We start from the raw sequence: 22,406 nt of genomic DNA on the forward strand, positions 1-22,406 counted from the left end.
GCGGCTACCAAACTATTGACTGGTCATGTAGGAAAAAACATTGTTTGATGATTTATATAGGAAATCATGTCATAACGATCATAATTACACCTCATGTGACCTGCCTATCTTAAATTCTCATATACCCATACCATGGGCAATTTCATACTGTCACATATTATGTGCATCTTAAAATAGTTAAATTTGTTTTCCAAAGTTGGTTGAAAAGCGCTTATAAAAATGTGTTGTAAATCAGTAATTTCCATATATGTTCACCCTTCATGGCATCTGATATTTATTTTATTATATGAACAACTAATGATTACAACTGTTACGTCTGAGATTGTGCAAGGAGTGAACAAGAGCATATTGACATTGAGGTGATTATTTTTTCTGGCATCAGTATCAAGTCATATGATAAACTGTTGCTGGTTCATCTAAATCTCTATTTTTAGATCTTTGCATCTCTTTTAACACAGAAATCTATTTTCAAAAGTTTACTGTTACATTTATATTTAAGTTTATATCATTATTAAATATTTTGCTTCAAAATTTATGTCAGTGAATTTGCTGATTTGTTGTCTTTGTTACTTTTTATACTTCTATCAATTTTTAAAAAAGTAATAACGAAATAAATTGATTAAACTTGAAAGTTGTGTAATGCTAAAAGGACTATAAATGTTATTGTGTTCGGTGTAATAAAATAAATATTGCATGTCTACCAGTATCACAGTACATACTGTCAACATTTGGCTTTGCCTCGGGTAACAGTATTTTTTCTCAGGTTGACACTGGAAGCCATTTATATATAAGATAACATTTCTAGTATGTTATCACATTTAGGGGAGATAAACCTTCTGAAAATTGTTACATTATATTGAAGTTTAAGCAAACGTTTGATTTGTTTGTCTGTCATTTATGAGTCCTTTTATTCCTTTACTTGTTTAGGATTTAATATTTATGTTTATTATCATCTCCAACATTCCTATTAAAAAAACAAACTATAAAGGCACACATTTATTCATTGGCAATATCATTCAGGCGATGTACAATAAAATGTTAAACAAGTGTTCACTCACTTCAACCACGAAAGGCCCCCTTACGAGTCCAGAGCCGTGCCCATGAGGGTGTTTAGATGGGGCAAAGCCCCCTGAAGCTGATGGGGTTTAAGCATATTAAATTGCATTTAATTAGCACATTGGTGTGCAAAAACATAATATTTTGTTGTACATGAAGCACATATTAGCAAATTGTTATTCTATTGACAAGATATATGGACAAGTATACAGTATAAATAGAAAAAAAATATATTGAAAACATTGCTTAAGATGTGATATATACATCATTATGTTGAGCTCAGTCTAATGCCTGCATACAATAGTGTGATAGAATAAAAATAAACAATTATGAAATTATAAGACAAACTTCAAATAAATGGAAACTCAAAGAAATATTCATAGTCAAACTAAGGCCATACTATCAATTTGATGAAAAAAGATTCCGTTCTGAATGCTTGATCTACTTTAAGAACTTTGAATATTCTTGTTAAGAGCCAATTTTAAATATTGCACCCATTGAAAATATGAAAATAAAATTTCAATCAATACTTTGTCACAAGACTTCGAGGAAATGTACTATTGGACCTCACAACTAACTCAATCAAGAACTTTTCATTGCCAAAAAAATCGATTTAATGCTCACTCAGTGGGGTGAAAAAAATATAGCAAAAAAAATGGTCTTAATTTATGGGAAAATCTGTATTAACAAGGCGATTCTTCCGCCATTAAAGACCTGCTAGATTAAAAAAAAATGCAATTTCGGGCATTTAAAAAAAAATCAATCTTACCTTTGATTATTTTCAGAAAAACTGTTTCTTCATAATGAATCATTCTTACAAAATTGTTTTGGCGTTGAGTTGGAAGTATAAATGAGGTTCATAAATACTCATCTTTTCTGATAAATATGTTTCAGTAACTACTTCAAAAAATTGCTGAATTGGTACAAATTCAATTGTGTTTAAGAATGTTGTTACAATGTCCTTCCTTCAGTGTTTATAAACATATTTAACAAAGAAACCACAATATGAAGTAAAACGACATCTCACATCTTATTAAGGGCTATTCAAAGACATAGACTTTTGAGTGAGGCTATGAATATTCATAAAAAAAAATGAGATTGATGACTATTTTAATTAATGTAAGAAATAGGCAAAAAAAAAAAAAAAGCTAAAAAAAATCAGAAAAAAACACTCATTGTAAAATGTGTTCATACAATGATCCTCCTATTTTCAAAATGTAGGCTGATTATTACAATCAGAAATTCACTATTAAAATTGACTATTTATTTAAAATGAAAATCAGGTTTGACTGTATTTAGCCATTTTTTTGGATATTAGAATGAAAAACATAGTAATAACATAAGATAAAATTATTATTTCAAATCTACAAGGACATATACATTTTAAATTTATGGAAAAAACATACAAAAATAACAGGATTCTTTCCATGTAATACACATTAACATATGGTATTTGTTAAAAAAACAATAAATTCCACCCCTACTGCCAAGCCTGTATACAGCATTTACGAAGTAAACTAAATAGTTCAAAATGTGATAAAACACTCTCTGCTAATGCTGGACACCTTTCTGATTTTGAAAATAATCTGAGCGCATAACTTGGTCAATGTTGCCTCTGACAATGATAAAGTCATAAAGCATCACACAAGCTCACACACAGCAAGGCATATTATTTGACATCAAAGCCGTACAAATGATTTTGTTGTTGTTTTAACACAAGGCAAAGCTTTGTGAATAGCTCTGTGCATGCATGCATGTATGTATTAAATCTAAGATTTCCTCAACAGCATCAAAGTAAAAATTTTGCCAACCTAGACCATCTTGCTGCTTTTCGCAACAGTTACCAGATATGCAGAGCCAGTCCTCATTTCACAAAATCACATGGTGCATCAGAATATTCATTATATACCATGTTATAATATTCTAGCATACTTCTACATTAACCAAGGATACATTAGGTGGTGAATATTCACCAAAGTATTAACTCAAGGTAAACAAAACATAAGTTTACTTTCAAAATGGCAAAACACTATCATCAACTATTGTCCTTTGCACTTAAGGTGCTGAATTTGGTTACTTTTTTATAATTAGCTTCAGAACACATGATTTCCAAATTCTAAATATATGGCCATGTGGTCTTTTTTAGCATTAAACTCGTGACATGTTAGATGTTTCCTTGCCATTGGGCTTGTGCTTGCATTTTTTCAATTCAAAGTTGTTTTCTTGCACTACATGAAAGATGACTAAAATTAGACAAGATTGGTTTGCCTTCCATCTGCACCTCCGCGTTGATGACAGAGCTGGTCAAGAAAACAGCAAATTATGCAGGAATGACATGTATGATAGATGATGTATGAATAATGTAAAACTTTTACCTACCCTAACATGTAGGTAAATACTATTCATTAATCATTTATAGCATCAAAATTATGTTTGAAATAGGAAGGAGTCTGGCATTAAATCGTTTTCTTCGAAGTCAGATTTCATCACAGATGTGAGGTTATTTGGAGATTCAATTTTATTTTACATAAATTTGTTCATGTAAATATTAAACTAAACTACCAAATCTGAAATTCAACCTCTGTCATTTGCAGCTTATGGCTCCTGTATGGTTAAAGATCCACTACCTTGCAAGAACTTGAAGAGAAACATGCAATCCGAACCTTATATTGTGTAAAGTGATCAACCCTTTGTCAGGCACAATTTGAACTGAAAGTCATGTGATCTAGCATAGAAACCATTAATATTTACATGCATTTTGAACGCATGGCTCTTAATTGACGAACAGTCTGTTTACTTCGCCTGTTAATAACTTTATTTTTGTAAGGTTATGTGTCTCAATGTAAGATTTTGATGTTGATGTCATTTGTAACATGGGTGTTATTTTTTTGTCAAATTGTCGAGCCATGACCTTTTTAGTTCCACATGTTCTTAAAATTGGTCTTTGTTTGAATGATTAACAGTAGATATCTTGGTATCTTCATTAGTTATTTTTATATTATTTCCAGAGAAGCCTTTAAGGGCAAATGACATCAAGTAACTCATTTTATTCTCATGTTATGTTGGGCTTATAATATTCATTTTTAGTTGCAAATCACTTTCATTATGTCTGATCCTGTACATTTATTTTTCTTCATGCATTTGTTTTTCACAAGAACACATGTACAGGTAAAGTAAAGAAAAAAGTATTGCACAATTTGTTTATATGTGCACATGATTAAAAGAATGAAATAATGAGATGCATATTGTGAATAATGTCTCATCCCAGGACAATATGTAATATGCTTCAAACTTAAGGTACATTTAAGCACACGGTTAAAATAAAGGATTTATTTGAAGCAAAGATTACTTAAGATGATCTTACTATGCTGTTTGTTCGTTTTTATTAGGTAATTTATATTAATCTGGTACTTGTGATCTTATCATTGACTATAATGAAATTGGCAATAACAATTTCAAGATTATGTTTTATGATCAATTATGTTGATGAAACACTAATGCAGGACATGTTACACATTTGTAAGTAGGGAACATATTATACAGTGTTTCGTTCTCGAGAACTCATCGGCTGGGAGTTACATGTGCCATTACATTTACATTGCACTAAAAATATACCGTAAAAGTCCTATTAAACATACATGCCCTAATAGAGGCACCAGGGGTCTTTTTTCCGACTCTGTGACATGAATAAGGCTGACCATAACTCCAAAACCCCTAAATAGCAATTTGTTTTATAGAGCACCTGCTCGTGTTATTGAAGCATACAAGATAAACCCATTACCTATTGTATACAAGGACAGGTCTGGACAATAAAAGTCATGTGATGTGTTGTCAGGTAGAATGAAAGGCAACAACTACCTGTATTCAAAGTCATGTGGCACCGATTTCAGTAGATAAGACTTTGAGTAAGTTTAATATTTCAAAGAAATAAACTGGGCTTTTGACTCGGCCTACTATGGGTGATGGGTAATTGTGACAAATTTAGTCAGTATTTCTTCTCTTTTTTTTAATCTATGTATGACTCATTAAGAAATTAAGCAGATTCTAAACTACTAAATGGGATAAAATAGTTTTTATTTAGCCCGCAGGGTTCTCAAAAAGACACATGCCCAATTCTGTTTAATAGAACATTTACGGTGTATCCTATTTTCATAAATCTGCTAATTCTGAATACCTTGAAGCTCATTTATAAAAAATACACAGCATTTACTCGGTTCCATTCCTTCCTTAGAACTACAAATAGCAATTTGTTTTCTTTCTCTTTCAAATGTTACACAACTTTATTTGTAATGTACTGGGTGTATTCCTGCATTATACAGCTAATTCATGACCTTTTAACAGGCACAAGATTAGCTTGTAATCTTTGATTTGATCATGATCATTTATCTTGCTTTCCCCAAACTGTTACAACTTTCCAATAACTCTAAATCAGCCTCTGGTTGTATAAAATACATGAATGTAAAAATGTTTGCTAGATAAAACATGTACCATTTGTAAAGTAAATATTTCTAATATGCTAATGAAATATTTTAAAATTTCTTTTGTTCTACGATAACGACTTGATAAATAGGCAATTGATCACAGTAAGCTTTTGATAGAACCTGAATGAAAATTATTATTGAGAAATCTCAGTGTAAAATAAATTGGCTTAATACATTCCCTCATTATGACTTTTCCTTGGTAAAAACTCTAAATATCTTTAAAAAATCTTACTCTAAAAACTAAGACAATCATATGCATCCAACATCTGACTGCCATTTAAATCATTTAAACACTCAATACTGATGCACCATACCTCAAATGTTATTTTCACGAAAATAAGAATACTTTTTTACATGGATATATAAACTCATATCTTAAGCACCAACTGTAAAAAAAGTAATATATATATATACACTAAACATGTATCAAGAAAGTGTTGTGATAATGACAACATGACAGGATCATCTTTAAAGAGAAAAAAGAGTCATGCCCTTTTTAAACAAGCATATTCAGTGAATTTTACCTTACCTCCTGAAAGTACTGCATTGGTTAATACAAACTTATTTTAGCTCAGTTGTGAGTAAGACTTAAAGGGGCAATACACCAATGGTCCAAAAATCACCAAACACAGTATTTCTTCAGAACAAGCCTAGAATTGTCAATGTGAGCTACATGTAAGCCGATAGTATATCATTTTACATGATTAAAATATAAACACAACAATCATGATGCCGTCTTATCTCACTTTCCCTTTTTAAAAATAGCGCACAATGGTTTCCTAGTTTAAATCATGTTTATGAGTACAGATAAATATACCAACGCTATTTTTATAAACTACCTAAAACTGGGATTTATGTAGTAAATTTCTAATTGGAAAAAAATGCTCAAAACTGCAAGAGATGCATGTGTCATAAGCGGTGTGATACATTAGCAAATTAGATTCAATGCGTTGTACATGATGTCAATTTATGTAAGTTTTTGACAATTTTTTTTTTTCTTGCAATTTTATCATTTGGTGTCTAGCCCCTTTAAATTCAATATGAATCACTCTTGTGTCTGTTTCCAGATAGGAACCAGCACTAGCAGTCTTCTTCAGATGCAAAACGAATATGTCCCTTTGAATGAATCAAACACTTTATCTCATGTGTTAGAGATGGACACCTATACCACTAGATAACTCTCACCCTAAGTAATGCATTAGGGAAAGATTGGTACAGCAACTGATGGGTTCATCTACGTCTCCACAAAAGGTGAAAAACACAGCAAGATGAATTACTCTGAAAAATGTCATTCCCATAATAAATCACTGCCTATTACTTTTACATGCACTGCTTGAAAAATTTTGAATGATTTAAAGAAAGATGATAGAACCTCGTCTGACCTTAATTTATCAACTGGCTTAATCAAATAAATCCATGTTGCACAAACCAAAACTCCCATTCATTGAAATAAAACAATGTTGATGTCATTCTTTCAGCAACGGGATAATATAGGCTGGCAAAGTTGTTAAGATGAGTTTGAAATGATCAAGCTAGCAAATCTTAAAGTCTATAAAAAGAAAAGTCAAGGATGTTGAAGATTGAACAGGTCCACAGTAATTTTCAAAATCAGAGTGTCATCTTTGATATATTTTGGAGACTCAAGCACAGTGTGTGCTACAAACAGTGGGCATCCAGAGGCCACATTCATGTCAGACGAAGGTTTCTTGAAGCTGGAGCTGGTCGGGTCTGGCTGGAAGGAGTCAGTCAGGTTAGTTTGTCCTGAGTCCTGGTCCAGCAGCTGCATGGTAACCTTTTGGCGGAAAGGCCATGGCAGCAGGTTGTCAAACTCGCCCTTCATGATCACGAAGAAGAGGCTCATGTGGCTGTTCTTGCCCATACCATCACCATTCAGATACACCTGCAATACATGTAGATGTATTTACATGACCTCAGTACAACAAGTAAAGAAACTACAATAACTCAATTTATTATAAACCTAAAAATATTCTGTCAAAAACACTGCATTTTTTAACTGAAAAATACAAATTATCAAACGAAAAATCCAATATTACACACTGCAGCTCTCTGTTTCTGTTTTACGCACTAGCCCTCGACTACTTTTTTCCGCCATTATGATTCTCATTCTAGATTGACCTGGCTTACTTATAACATAAATGAATCGTTGAAATGGTATTATTATTATCATTGACAATCCAAACAAACAAAATACTACAAATATTGCCAGACAAACCTCGTTGGCAGTACCGGCTTGAGCGGATGACATCGCCGCCATAATGCAATCCAATATCACAAACTGCATGTTCGATATAATTTCCACAAACACTTTATCGAGACAAATCCTTCAAAACGTTCGGCTACTCAACTGTCACATCACTATCAACCACTACAACAGATCGCCACAGAAGAACAAATGTAGACGGATTCGTGTGATCGATAGTGACAGTGATAGAGTGCCCTTAAAGTTATAAGTTCCATGAATAAAACTCACATTTACCAGTTCAACAGTTATACTTGTTTATACTTGTTTTAAAATGGCGGACGTTTACTTTCGTTCAAGTCAATTCATAAGTGATGTCACACATAGTCATGTGAATTATTTATATTCAAATGCCATTCATATTTTGAATTGTATACTTCAAAAAATTTGTCTTGTTGCTTACGTGTTTGTGGGTTCGATGAAATTAAAACGTAAACACTGTTGATCCGTGTTGTTTGTATCACTTCAGTCTTGTGCGATACGGATTCTTTCACAAGCAACTCGAAGTGATACAACACCACGGATCAACCGACTAACATAATATTCCCTATGTATTCCTGAAAGAAAAATATCACATACTAGCGATAATAATAAAAGAATGGAAAGTTAGCATAGAAAATAGACAATGCTGACATTAATTTATTATTAATGCAATGTAACAATTTTCCTATTCCAAAACCGAAGTTCCACAATAGTGACATTTAAACCCATAACGCACCCGTGAACACATCTTATATCCATATCTGTGAGTGTAGAACGGCTGGCTGTAGAGGGACAGAGTTCTCCCTGCAAGGGCGTCAGCTTTGCGGCGTGTGTAGTCACGCACCTTCCACAGCAGCAGGCCATCGTAGCTTGCAGTCTCTAGAATCTGGAAACGCAGGTCCAGTTCGGCCATCTGGATGTCGATGTTGGCAAACTGACTCTCATGGGATGCAACCTTACGTGTTAGTTCAGCAACTGTAAGACATAAATACTCATTATGGTGGGGATAGAACCCCCAACCTCTTGGGTGAGAGGCAGACACCAATACCAGAAGGCCACTCAGCCCTGGAGGGGATACAACCCACAACCTTGTGTGTGAGGGGCTGACACCAATACCAGTAGACCACTCAGCCCTGGAGGGGATACAACACACAACCTTGTGGGTGAGGGGCAGACACCTCAAGGGCTCAACGCAATAGTGTCATTACTCCATTTTTTTTCACAAAATGATGTTTTTGCATTTTTCACATGCTTTAACAGTTTTCCATCTGTCATAAAAATATTTTTGAAAAATATTTATTTTTAAGTGCTTAAAATAAAGTTGTCCAAAAGTCGTATCATAATTTGACTATTTTCATTTATGCAACACCGTCGTAACTTGAGTTACATACAGTGTTGCACTGAAAACTATGCTAATTTCTATTTTAAAAAATGTGCAACACTGTGGTAACTCAATGAATTTCAACAAAGTGATGTCATAATAATGATGCCATAGTGCTGTGATTTTACTTTTCTCATAAAAAGAAAATAACAACAGTAAACATTTACATTTCTAGCACACCGTATAGGCATTTCCGGTGATGTCGGCCGTGCTGGAAAACTCCATCTGGCATCCCCCCATGCCAGATGAGTCACGCGCTGTGACGTAATACTTTCAATTTCTATTATTAAACACTAAATGTAACCATAGTTATGCGATTTCAATAGATGAGTCCCATTAACATTAACTTTAGAAAAATATTCCTTAACAAGAGCTGTCACAGTATGTGACGAATGCCCCCGAATGTGACATTGACCTACGAACAAGGTCAGTACATGAAAAGTTGATCCTGCCTTTATGTTTCAAATACATATGGCAAGTTATTTTAAATTGCCTCTGAACATAAAAAAATACCACCCATACTTGACAACCTACACTGTTATGTCCTTATATTCAGAATTCCCTTGTGAATAAACACTTAGTGTATCTTTCACCTTAGAGGTAGGGACATGGGTCTTGCACACGACACGTCGTCTTGGTATGTGGAACACATGTAGCAAGTGATTTTAAAATCTGTCCATACAAGGGAAAGTAACAGCTCTGACACGACAACCTAAACTCTATGTCCTTATATGCAGCACTCCATTGTGAATAAACACTAAGTGTGACCTTGACCTTTGAGGTATTGAAACGGGTCTTGCACGCGACACGTCGTCTTGGTATGTGGAACACATGTGGCAAGTTATTTTAAAATCTGTCCATACAAGGGAAAGTTACAGCCTGGACACGACAACCTATACTCTATGTCCTTATATGCAGCACTCCATTGTGAATAAACACTATGTGTGACCTTGACCTTTGAGGCAGGGACACGGGTCTTGCACGCAACACGTCGTCTTGGTATGTGGAACACATGTGGCAAGTTATTTTAAAATCTGTCCATACAAGGGAAAGTTACAGCCCGGACACGACAACCCATACTCTATGTCCTTATATGCAGCACTCCATTGTAAATAAACACTAAGGGTGACCTTGACCTTTGAGGTAGGGACACGGGTCTTGCACGCGACACGTCGTCTTGGTATGTGAAACACATGTGGCAAGTTATTTTAAAATCTGTCCATACAAGAGAAAGTTACAGCCCGGACACGACAACCTATACTCTATGTCCTTATATGCAGCACTCCATTGTAAATAAACACTAAGTGTGACCTTGACCTTTGAGGTAGGGACACGGGTCTTGCACGCGACACGTCGTCTTGGTATGTGGAACACATATGGCAAGTTATTGTAAAATCTGTCCATACAAGAGAAAGTTACAGCCCGGACACGACAACCTATACTCTATGTCCTTATATGCAGCACTCCATTGTAAATAAACACTAAGGGTGACCTTGACCTTTGAGGTAGGGACACGGGTCTTGCACGCGACACGTCGTCTTGGTATGTGGAACACATATGGCAAGTTATTGTAAAATCTGTCCATACAAGAGCAAGTTACAGCCCGGACACGACAACCTATACTCTATATCCTTATATGCAGCACTCCATTGTGAATAAACACTAAGTGTGACCTTGACCTTTGAGGTAGGGACACAGGTCTTGCACGTGACACGTCGTCTTGGTATGTGGAACACATTTGGCAAGTTATTTTAAAATCTGTCCATACAAGGGAAAGTTACAGCCCGGACACGACAACCTATACTCTATGTCCTTATATGCAGCACTCCATTGTGAATAAACACTAAGTGTGACCTTGACCTTTGAGGTAGGGACACAGGTCTTGCACGCGACACGTCGTCTTGGTATGTGGAACACATATGGCAAGTTATTGTAAAATCTGTCCATACAAGAGCAAGTTACAGCCCGGACACGACAACCTATACTATATATCCTTATATGCAGCACTCCATTGTGAATAAACACTAAGTGTGACCTTGACCTTTGAGGTAGGGACACGGGTCTTGCACGCGACACGTCGTCTTGGTATGTGGAACACATGTGGCAAGTTATTTTAAAATCTGTCCATACAAGGGAAAGTTACAGCCCGGACACGACAACCTATACTCTATGTCCTTATATGCAGCACTCCATTGTAAATAAACACTAAGGGTGACCTTGACCTTTGAGGTAGGGACACGGGTCTTGCACGCGACACGTCGTCTTGGTATGTGGAACACATTTGGCAAGTTATTTTAAAATCTGTCCATACAAGAGAAAGTTACAGCCCGGACACGACAACCTATACTCTATGTCCTTATATGCAGCACTCCATTGTGAATAAACACTTAGTGTGACCTTGACCTTTGAGGTAGGGACACGGGTCTTGCACGCCACACGTCGTCTTGGTATAAGGAACACATGTGGCAAGTTATTTTAAAATCTGTCCATACAAGGGAAAGTTACAGCCCGGACACGACAACCTATACTCTATGTCCTTATATGCAGCACTCCATTGTAAATAAACACTAAGGGTGACCTTGACCTTTGAGGTAGGGACACGGGTCTTGCACGCGACACGTCGTCTTGGTATGTGGAACACATGTGGCAAGTTATTTTAAAATCTGTCCATACAAGAGAAAGTTACAGCCCGGACACGACAACCTATACTCTATGTCCTTATATGCAGCACTCCATTGTGATTAAACACTAAGTGTGACCTTGACCTTTGAGGTAGGGACACGAGTCTTGCACGCCACACGTCGTCTTAGTATGTGGAACACATGTGGCAAGTTATTTTAAAATCTGTCCATACAAGGGAAAGTTATAGAGCCGGACGGACTGACGGTGCGATTTTAATATGCCCACCTTCGGGGCATAAAAACAAAACAAAATAACACTTAAAAGACGTGATAGCGAAGGAACTTATCGACGTATGCAGTGAATACAAACTACTGCGCGTCATGACGTCAGTAAACATCATCGCACGCGCTTTTTGGTGAAATGTATGAAAATGCGCTTTCTTATATATTTTCTTCACAAAAAATGTTATTTATGGCATGCTAGAAAAAATATCTATCATGTGTGTCCGTTCCGGATAGAAAAATCCGACCCTCGGGCACGCTGCGTAGCCGGCAAGCCTCGTTACCTGGCAACGCAGGTGCCTTCGGGTCGGATTTTTCTATCCAAAACGGGAACACATGACAGATATTATTAGTACGTGTTAAAAATTATGAAATCCAAAGAATTTTAAAGATTTATTTACGCCACATTTGAAGATAACAGTTTTTAGGTGTTTTTATTTGTTTTGTTTTTTAAGTACTTATGAAACTTTCCTTATCCTAGTTATGTATTGTAACTTGTGCTTAAAGAAGTTAAATGATTACCTTAATATTTGATATTCTGAGGCGATACAAGTTATTGCAGTAGCATCTTCAGTGAATGAAGTCTAATCCTAATAAAACTGACTTTTTTCATAACTTACTTATCAAACTAATAGGATATTTATGGTAGCATTTTGATAAATAAATGAGTCTTTCTAATACTTCTATAAAATAGTAGTTAAAATAGCTTGCATTTTTAATGTGGTATTGGAAATTTGTAGAAGAAAAAGACTTAAGGCAAAATATTGTGGATAATAATTTTTGCTTCCTGAAGTTGATGAGTCAAAATGGTTGTGAATCAAATAATGCTGATTCAAATACAGTTCTTGTCAGTTTTTTGTAATCAATCTTTAGATTTCACATCATGCTCCAAGCAAAAGCTACTAGGGATCAAGGAAACAAAGTGTTTTGTAGCAGAGGGAGACACTGTGTAGCAAATTTGGTGTGCGCATTAGTAACATCTTATACAATTCAACCAACAAACTGGAATGAGGAAACGATGGATGAAATTTTATTTTGGGGTGATTAATGCACCAGTCAATTGTAACCCCAGGTTCGGGGAATAGCGGGGACTTTGACTTTGGGTCCAGCCAACCCCGGCTAAAATCCCCGCCCTGCGGGACGAACAGATGGTAAAATCCCCGCCAAATGCCCCTGCACCCCAGGGACCCTTGGTAAGGCCTATTCCCCGTTATATTTAAAGCGAAGACAAAACCATTGCATTCACCCGGCACTGCCGGGCCACCTGAAAGGTAACAAGCATTTTCAGTGAAAAGATATCCCCCGCCAACGATGGCTTGTTTGTGCTTGATGGCTTGTTTGTGCTTGAAGGTTAAAAAAAATCTCAGAAAGAATAAGATAAGCACATTGGTTTATCCCTTTCCGAGCCAAATTATAAAATATCGCAAACAATGATTTTTTAATAAATCAAGGGCAATAACTCTAAGGAAAATTGACCAATCCAAAAGAAAAATAGACAGGCATCATCACAGTATGTTGGTTCTTATTTATTCCAAGTGTCATGAAATTCTACCAGCTAGTTGCATAGAAAAGACTGCAAACATGGATCTTTTAATAAATCAAGGGCAAATAACTCATATAGAAATTACACAATCCAAAATATAAATAAACAGGCATCATCGCAGTATGTTGGTTCATATTTATTTCAAGTTTCAAGAATTTCTACCAACTAGTTACAAGTACAATTGACAAATCCAAAAAAAAAATGAACAGGCATCATCCCAGTATAGTAATTCATATTTATTTTAAGTTTCATGAAATTCTGCCAGCTACTGACTGAGAAATGGCTGTGAATGTGCATTTTTCAAAAAATAAAGGGCAATAACTCCAAGGACAATTGACCAAATCAATTTTTTTTGGGACGGGCATCATTCCAGTATAGTGGTTCATATTTATTTTAAGTTTCATGAAATTATACCGGCTAGTTACTGAGAAAACGCAGGTGACGGACGGAAGGAAGGACGGACGGAAGGAAGGACGGACGGACAGACAACGCCATTTCAATATCCCCCTCCCAGGGGATAAAAACACGACCCATTTTCCCGGCTATCCCCGGTAAACCCCCGGACCTGGGGGGGGGGGGGGCCTTGGTTACAATTGACTGGTGCATAACTTATAGCAATGTCAATTTGAAAAAGCCAGACTGGTCAACAGATGACATTCCTGATGTTCTGGACTTCATTAACATTGTAAAGGAGCGTCCACTGCATGTAACTTTAGATAGAAAAAGTACCCAAGTTCCCTTTTGGTCTCTTAAAGATGCCCTTAAGCAGATACATTAGAATTGGAATCTTCCAAATGCATATTTTCCATGGGGTGTTCCAGTCCAAATACACATGCACAATCATGAAAAGCAGAAAAAGCATCTTCTTTTTTGATCCACATAGTAGGTCTAATAAAAGAATGCCAGTATGTGATGGGTCCGCTGTCCTGATAGGTCATGAAGATATTGAGAGCATGACATAGTTTATAGACCAGTTAACCGAGTCTCTTGAGCCTGGGACATGTGGAAATGTACAGTTTGAAGTACTCAGAGTCAAAATGATTGGTCGGGTTTAGATAGATGAGTGAGGGAGAAATAACTTGCAAACCATATTTAGCTAATGAGCATGTTTGCGAAGTCATGGCTCAGGAAGTGTCAGATGTATCAGACATCAGCAGTGAAGAATGTGGTTGTTTAGATGATGAGGACACAGACAGCTACATTTAAGATGACTTGTATCTAAATGAGGCAATGACAGACTTAAATATCATTTCAGAATTCCTTCAAACATTTGATTTGAATACTTTAAGAGATACTTGTGAAAATAATGTAAATGTTTGTGAAAGCTTGTACAATGATGATGTGACAGTTTACATCATGAATGACAGCATTGATTGGCATGATATGAGCTTATGTTGATGATTATGATGTTGATAGTTAAGTTGGTGATGTTGATTGGGGTGATGTTGAGAGTTATGATGTTGAAAGGAGTGGTATGGATAGTAATGTTGTTGATTTGAATAATGTTCGTGAGGATGCTGTTAGTGATGAAACGATTATCGAGTACAATCGATAAATCGTCGCTGACAATGTTATGTCGGCGACAATCGATAGTGGTTGTCCAAAATCGATGTCGCTAATGTAACCTCCGGTAACTACGCATCTTTTGTTATGCGGTAAAAGTAAAGTAAATGTCAATTTTTCTTTCCGGTAAATGCGGTGTGCATCATTTTGCAATTGATCTGCAATTATTAAGTATGCGTTTTGTTGTTATGTTTTGTCGTTAAGTTATTAAGAGAGAAAAAGGTTATGGATATTTACTTACTGTTGCAAAAAGCATGACTATATCATCACACATACTCATTCAAGGTTAAACCATTTAAATGAACATGATTATACTATGTATAAAGAATGTATTCCTAAATGATATTATTAGCTTTCGATTATTGTCCGATAGTAAATCGAAATACTTGGTCCGATTCGATTCGATTATCGAAAGCATATGGAGTCGGCTTTTCAAACCCTAGATGCTGTTGATGGGGTTGATGGAAATAATGTTGATGGGGGAGGTGTGAATGGTTATGATGCTGAAATGGTTGATGGCAATGATGATGATGGGGAGGTGTTAATAGTTATGATGCTGATGTGGTTGATTGCAATGTTGATGGGGGAGGTGTTAATGGTTAAGATGCTGATGTGGTTGGTTGCAATGATGTTGATGGGGGAGGTGTCAATGGTTATGATGCTGATGTGGTTGGTTGCAATGATGTTGATTGGGGAGATGTTAATGATTATGATGCTGATGTGGTTGATGGCAATGATGTGGATGGCGGAGATGTTAATGATTATGATGCTGATGTGGTTGGATGCAATGGTGTTGATGTGGGGAGGTGTTAATGGTTATGATGCTGATGGTTTTATGGCAATGATGATGACGGTGGGGGGAAAAGTTAATGGTTATGATGCTGATATGGTTGATGGCAGTGTTGTTGATGGGGGGAGGTGTTAATGGTTATGATGCTGATGGTTTTATGGCAATTATGTTGACGGTGGGGGGAAAAGTTAATGGTTATGATGCTGATATGGTTGATGGCAGTGTTGTTGATGGGGTTGCTGTTAATGGTTACGACGCTGATGTGGCTGATGCTGTTGATGGGGAAGATGTTAAAGGTTATGATGCTGATGTGGTTGGTGGGAATGCTGTAGATGGGGTTGATGGCAATGATGATGATGAGGGAGATGTTAATGGTTATGATGCTGATGTGGTTGGTGGGAATGCTGTTGATGGGGTTGATAAGAATGATGATGATGAGGGAGGTGTTAATGGTTATGATGCTAATGTGGTTGATGGCAAAGATGTTGATGGTGAGATGTTAATGGTTATGATGCTGATGTGGTTGATGGCAAAGATGTTGATGGGGGAGATGTTAATGGTTATGATGCTGATGAAGTTGATGGGGGAGATGTTAATGGTTATGATGCTGATGTGGTTGATGGCAAAGATGTTGATGGGAATGATGTTAATGGTTATGATGCTGATGTGGTTGGTTGCAATGATGATGATGTGGGTGATGTTATAATTATGGTGCTGATTGGGGTGATGGCAATGATGCTGATGTTTATGATGATGGTGGTCTTTTTGAGGAAGATGATGATTCTAATACCGTTGATTTATCTTGATGATGACAAAGGGGAAATTTCATTAGCTAATGAAAGTCAAAGCCAAATTTAGAAACCAACCAATGTAATAAACAGATTTATTAAGCTAAAAATGTGCATAAAGCAGATCATTCCAGACGTCCACCTACCCTTTTTTCTCCTACTCTAACATGACACTGCAGAATCAAAGTCCAGGGTAGCCATCGCAAATAAGAAAACTTTACTGTTTTGTTTGGGTGCTTGAAACACATGCATTCCACACATTGTATAGTATGAAAAAAGTTTTTCAGTCATCCGAAAAAAAAAATAGTTAATTTGTTTTTCTTGTTTTACTTGGTGTAATGCTGCTTTGACTAAAACATATTTTCTGGCAATGACCTAAAGTGTTTTTGAACCAGTTGAGTAGGGCTCATAAGACAATTGAAATTGTGTATATTAATAAGAACTTCCCCTTTATGGAAACAAACCAAATATTTGAAAACGATGGTCAATATTGATATTTTCAAAAACGTTTTTGCTGATTTTTTTAATGAAATTTTATTGGGCAGTCAGATGGAATTATCAAGAAATTTTACCAATTTTTGTCAGTTATATGGGAATGATTGTTAAACAAGAGATGTTTGTCAAACATTATGCCCCCCCTGAGCGCCATGTTGTCAGGATTATATGGACAATTGAATGAAATATGCATGGACCGAAATGACAGCTGTTTTGTTGCCGTTTTAAGATTATGACCATTAAAGTGTGAGGATAGAGTGTGTTATGACCATGACCTTTGACTCTATGAACTCAAAATCCAGAGTCATCAGCTGGTCACCAGAAACCTAAATGTCAAGTTTCAGGGCCATGGGTGCAGGCATTGTCAAGTTATCACACAGACAAGATTTTTTCGTTCAAGGTCACTGTGACCTTGACATTTGACCCAATGACCCCTTAAATCATAAGGGGTCATCTACAAGTCAGATGCAACTCGCAAGTCAAGTTTGAAGGCCATGGGTTCAGGCATTGTTGAGTTATCACTCGGACAACCTTTTACCATTCAAGATCACTGTGACCTTGACCTTTGGCTCTATGAATCCTAAAATCAATAAGGGTGATCTACTGGTCAGGCTTAACATCCATGTCAAGTTTAATGATCATAGGCTCAGGCATTGTTGAGATATCAGTGGGAGAAGATGCGTTAAAGGTTACTGTGACAATGACCTTGGCCTGATAACCCCCAAAGTCGATAGGGGTCATCTACTGGGCAGGCCCAACCTTCATGTCAAGTTTGATGACCATAGGTCCAGATATTGTTCGCTTTCAAGGTCACTGTGACCTTGACCTTTGACCCCTAAAATCAATAGGGGTCATCTACTGGTCAGGCCCAACCTCCATGTCAAGTTTGAGGGCCATGGCTGCAGGCATTGTTGAGTTATCACTCGGGCAACCTTTTATCATTCAAGGTCACTGTGACCTTGACCTTTGGCCCAATGACCCCTAAAATCAATAGGGACCATCTTCTGGCCAGGCCCAACCTCCAAGTCAAGTTTGAGGGCCATGGGTGCAGGCATTGTCGAGTTATCACTCGGATAACCTTTTACCATTCCAGGTCACTGTGACCTTGACCTTTAGCCCAATGACCCCTAAAATCAATAGGGACCATCTTCTGGCCAGGCCCAACCTCCAAGTCAAGTTTGAGGGCCATGGGTGCAGGCATTGTCAAGTTATCACTCGGACAACCTTTAACCATTCCAGGTCACTGTGACCTTGACCTTTGGCCAGATGACCCCAAAAAATCATAGGGGTCATCTCCTTTTCAGGCCAATTCTCCAAGTCAAGTTTGAGGGCCATGGGTGCAGGCATTGTCGAGTTATCACTCGGACAACCTTTTACCATTCAAGGTGACTGTGACCTTGACCTTTGGCCAGATGACCCCCCAAAACAAAAGGGGTCATATACTGGTCAGGCCCAATTCCAAGTCAAGTTTGAGGGCCATGGGTGCAGGCATTGTCAAGTTATCACACGGAAAACCTTTAACCATTCAAGGTGACTGTGACCTTGACCTTTGGCCCGATGACCCCCAAAAACAATAGGGGTCTTCTACTGGTCAGGCCCAACCTCCAATTCAAATATGAGGGCCATGGGTGCAGGCATTGTCGAATTATCACTCGGACAACCTTTTACCATTCAAGGTCACTGTGACCTTGACCTTTGGCCCGATGACCCCCAAAAACAATAGGGGTCATCTACTGGTCAGGCCCAACCTCCAATTCAATTATGATGGCCATGGGTGCCGGCATTGTTGAGTTATCACTCGGACAACTTTTTACCATTCAAGGTCACTGTGACCTTGACCTTTGACCCGATGAGCCCCAAAAACAATAGGGGTCAGCTACTGGTCAGGCCCAACCTCCAAGTCAAGTTTGAGGGCCATGGGTGCAGGCATTGTCAAGTTATCACTCGGATGACCTTTTACCATTCAAGGTCACTGTGACCTTGACCTTTGGCCTGATGACCCCCCAAAACATTAGGGGTCATCTACTGGTCAGGCCCAACCTCCATGTCAAGTTTGAGGGCCATGGGTGCAGGCATTGTTGAGTTATCACTCGGACAAGTTTTAAAATTATTTTACCATTAAAGGTCACTGTGACCTTGACCTTTGACCCGATGACCCCCAAAATCAATAGGGGTCATCTACTGGTCAGGCCCAACCTTCATGTGAAGTTTGATGACCATACGTCCAGGAATTGTTGAGTTATCACTCGGACAAGCTTTGGTCTACCGACGGACCGACATACCGACATGCCTGTGCAAAGCAATATACCCCTCTTCTTCGAAGGGGGGCATAAAAATAAAGCATATAAAATGAAAGTATTTCAAAATTTAATGACAGTATTGAAAGTGTGCTTAGCTTTGCGAAAATGATGTTAAATAGAGCTGTTTTTTAATTTATGTTTAAATCATGTATCTTTTGTTAAAGCTTAAACATTGTTGTTAAATTTGAGATACAGGATGAACAAAATCTTGTTGTGAAAATTAAATTATTGAGTGATTACATGTTCAAAATTAATAGTCATGATGTGTTATGTTCTGATTATTGCTTTATTGTTTATTTTTATTGATAGCCTGGCCCTTTCCCATTATTTAAGTTTAAAGTTAGACCTCTATTCAACTCGAATAACAAACAATTTCAAACATGATGCACGACGGGGTCGTAATAATTTTCATATATAAAAGTTGTCCAGCATTTAGTTATTAACCATATTTCTCATTGATAATGACAAAAATAAAAAGTGCTACAGTGTTGCATAAATATATTTTCTCAAATTGAAATAATATCAGGTGGAAAACTGTCGTAAGTCAAGTTACGACAGTGTTGCATAAATATATACTTTGATGAAATCTGACTTTTGAGGTGGAAAACTGTAGTAAGTTCATCAAATTCATCTTTTGTGTTCAATGTTTGAAGATAATATATTTTTTGGTTTAAAACTAACATACAGTAGAGCATTGTTATGTTCAAATACTTTAAATATATCCAACACAAATAAATTAAGAAAGTTTTTTCCTTCTCCTGAACAATTTTAAAAAATGGAGTTACGACAGTATTGCGTTGAGCCCTCGAGTCCTATACCAGTAGACCACTCTCACTCTTCAGATACAGGTTTACATTCTGTAACTCAATGGATACCACAATATTTACCGTATTTAATACTCTATATTGGTTTATATACTGCATGTACTACTTCATGCAATTTTACATACAGCTTATTACAGGTTTTGTTATGTTAAAGAACAATGACAAAATGGGTATGTTCAATCTTTGTACAGGTAAATTCATACTGTTACCAAAATTAACCTTTTTGGAATACCAAGTTTTACTAAATTTATCACAAAATTCCTGAAATTTTTGGGAAAACCCATTGCATTATCTATAAAAATGGCCAGCTTACAGCTTTTACAATAAACAGTTGAAAACTTAACAAACAAGCAGTTTTCATAACTTGACAATAATAAGTAAAATGAACAGATATTTTATCTATTACAATGTTTCAGCAGAATATATTTGTATTACAATGTTTTACTATACTACTTCTTCAGTAGAATTATTTAGCTTCTCTAAAAAGATTATTTTGTGAAAGTAAACAATGTAAAGGGAGAACTTAATGCATAAAACTATCAATAAATTTCAAGTGAATGAATGATCCAAAAGATGGTAGAGAACAACCTCAGATTATTCTTTTTTTAATCTTCCAAACCTTCGATATCAGTTATTTATACTGTTGGTGACAATTTAAAATATCATCAAAAATTTTGAATATGTAAGTAATTCAAAATTGGGAGTTCATCATGTTTAAAATCATTGGCAATAAACCCTATTTCCACCTTTAAGTAGCTAACATACCTTCTGCGCCCCCGCCACCAGTCTCCACCTTGTGTTTAAGTTCCTGCACCAGTCTCTCGACTGCGGTGAGCTGGGTGCGCACCTGGGCCATGGCTGTCCGGTTCTCCACTATTTCCCGACCCTGTGTCTCTACCACGTCCTTCCGTGCCGTCTCTGTAGCTACCTTCTCCAGGTGGATTACACGTTCCGTCAGGTTCACCATTTTCAGCTGAGATGCAGACAGGTTAATGGATAATTTTGTCCAGTACAACACTTCAGAATTCATATATGAACAATGTCACATACATATACTTACCACATAAATAATAATGAGACACTTAGTTACAATCAATCTCAGCTCAGATGTGGTTATTGGGTCTTGGATTGACTAAAGCATACTGTACTATTTTCAACAATATGCCAAGATAAAATCCACTTTGATATGACAACTGTGTCGACTTCTATCATGATCACAATGGGTTTAGCTTCCATTTTTAAAAACAACAAATTGAGCGTGGATAAACTTCTCTAGGTATGAACTTTTAAGATAACAGTAGTTGAGGTGACAAACTTCTGCAAATATAAATCAGAATGTCATTGAATAGCTGTCTGGGCAATGTTCCACAGTGAAAGTTCTCTGTACAATTACAGTATATGACACAAGCCCATTTTAATGTAATAGTTTCATGAGAGCCCTGTGCTAGATAGAACAGGGTTGACATAATGTACTTAGAATAAGCATAAATAAATATTTATAAAGAATCGGCACTATTGTTACTAAACGTGTCTTTCTAATTCTGCTTCTTAGTACTTATTCAAACAGATAACATAAAACCAGGTGAATTAATACAAGTTATGTATATGCTGAGTGTTTCTTTTATAAAAAAGGAGTAACTTTTTAAAACTCATAAATACAATAAGCCTTGTTTACCCTTCATGTTCTTTACCTCTTGCCTTGCATTTGAGCATGCAGGCAAATGTAAGGGTCAGATTTATTTGATGTAGAGATGAACTAGTAACATAAAGCTTGAAGTTGTACCAAACCTTTTTTAATAACAATCATTTAGAGATAAACAACTTACCCTTCCCTCTTTGTTCGAATTGGTTATTCGTTCCACTTTTTGTTTTAATTCTCTGACATCAGTTTTCATTTTTTCTTGCTCATCATTCATATCCTAAACAAATATATTTATGCTTGTCATTCATATCTCATTGATTTATTAAAAAAAATTGTTATCTTTATCAAACTAGGCTTCAGTTTTCTGGAAGAAAAAACAAGCAAATGTGTAAGTGGCC

At 36.6% G+C, this 22,406-nt stretch overlaps 2 protein-coding genes across 8 annotated transcripts in view; one reads left to right on the forward strand and one right to left on the reverse strand.

Moving 5' to 3' along the window:
* LOC128208808 (F-box only protein 44-like) overlaps positions 1-3,785 on the forward strand; it is an 11,040-nt gene extending 7,255 nt beyond the window's left edge. The window contains exon 7 of the transcript XR_008256893.1: positions 3,651-3,785. The gene's annotated coding sequence lies outside the window, so the exon portion shown is untranslated. The remainder of the gene's footprint in view (positions 1-3,650) is intronic.
* LOC128208806 (TNF receptor-associated factor 3-like) overlaps positions 984-22,406 on the reverse strand; it is a 65,469-nt gene continuing 44,046 nt past the window's right edge. For all 7 annotated transcript variants that reach the window (XM_052912423.1, XM_052912422.1, XM_052912425.1 and 4 more), the window contains 4 exons: positions 22,193-22,285; positions 21,132-21,339; positions 8,516-8,754; positions 984-7,437 (listed from right to left, as the gene is read on the reverse strand). In XM_052912423.1, the coding sequence (XP_052768383.1) occupies positions 7,102-7,437; positions 8,516-8,754; positions 21,132-21,339; positions 22,193-22,285 (876 nt within the window). In that variant the 3' untranslated portion in view covers positions 984-7,101. The remainder of the gene's footprint in view (positions 7,438-8,515; positions 8,755-21,131; positions 21,340-22,192; positions 22,286-22,406) is intronic.

Source organism: Mya arenaria, chromosome 11, assembly GCF_026914265.1.
Source record: "Mya arenaria isolate MELC-2E11 chromosome 11, ASM2691426v1".
NCBI classification, from domain to species: Eukaryota; Metazoa; Mollusca; class Bivalvia; order Myida; family Myidae; genus Mya; species Mya arenaria.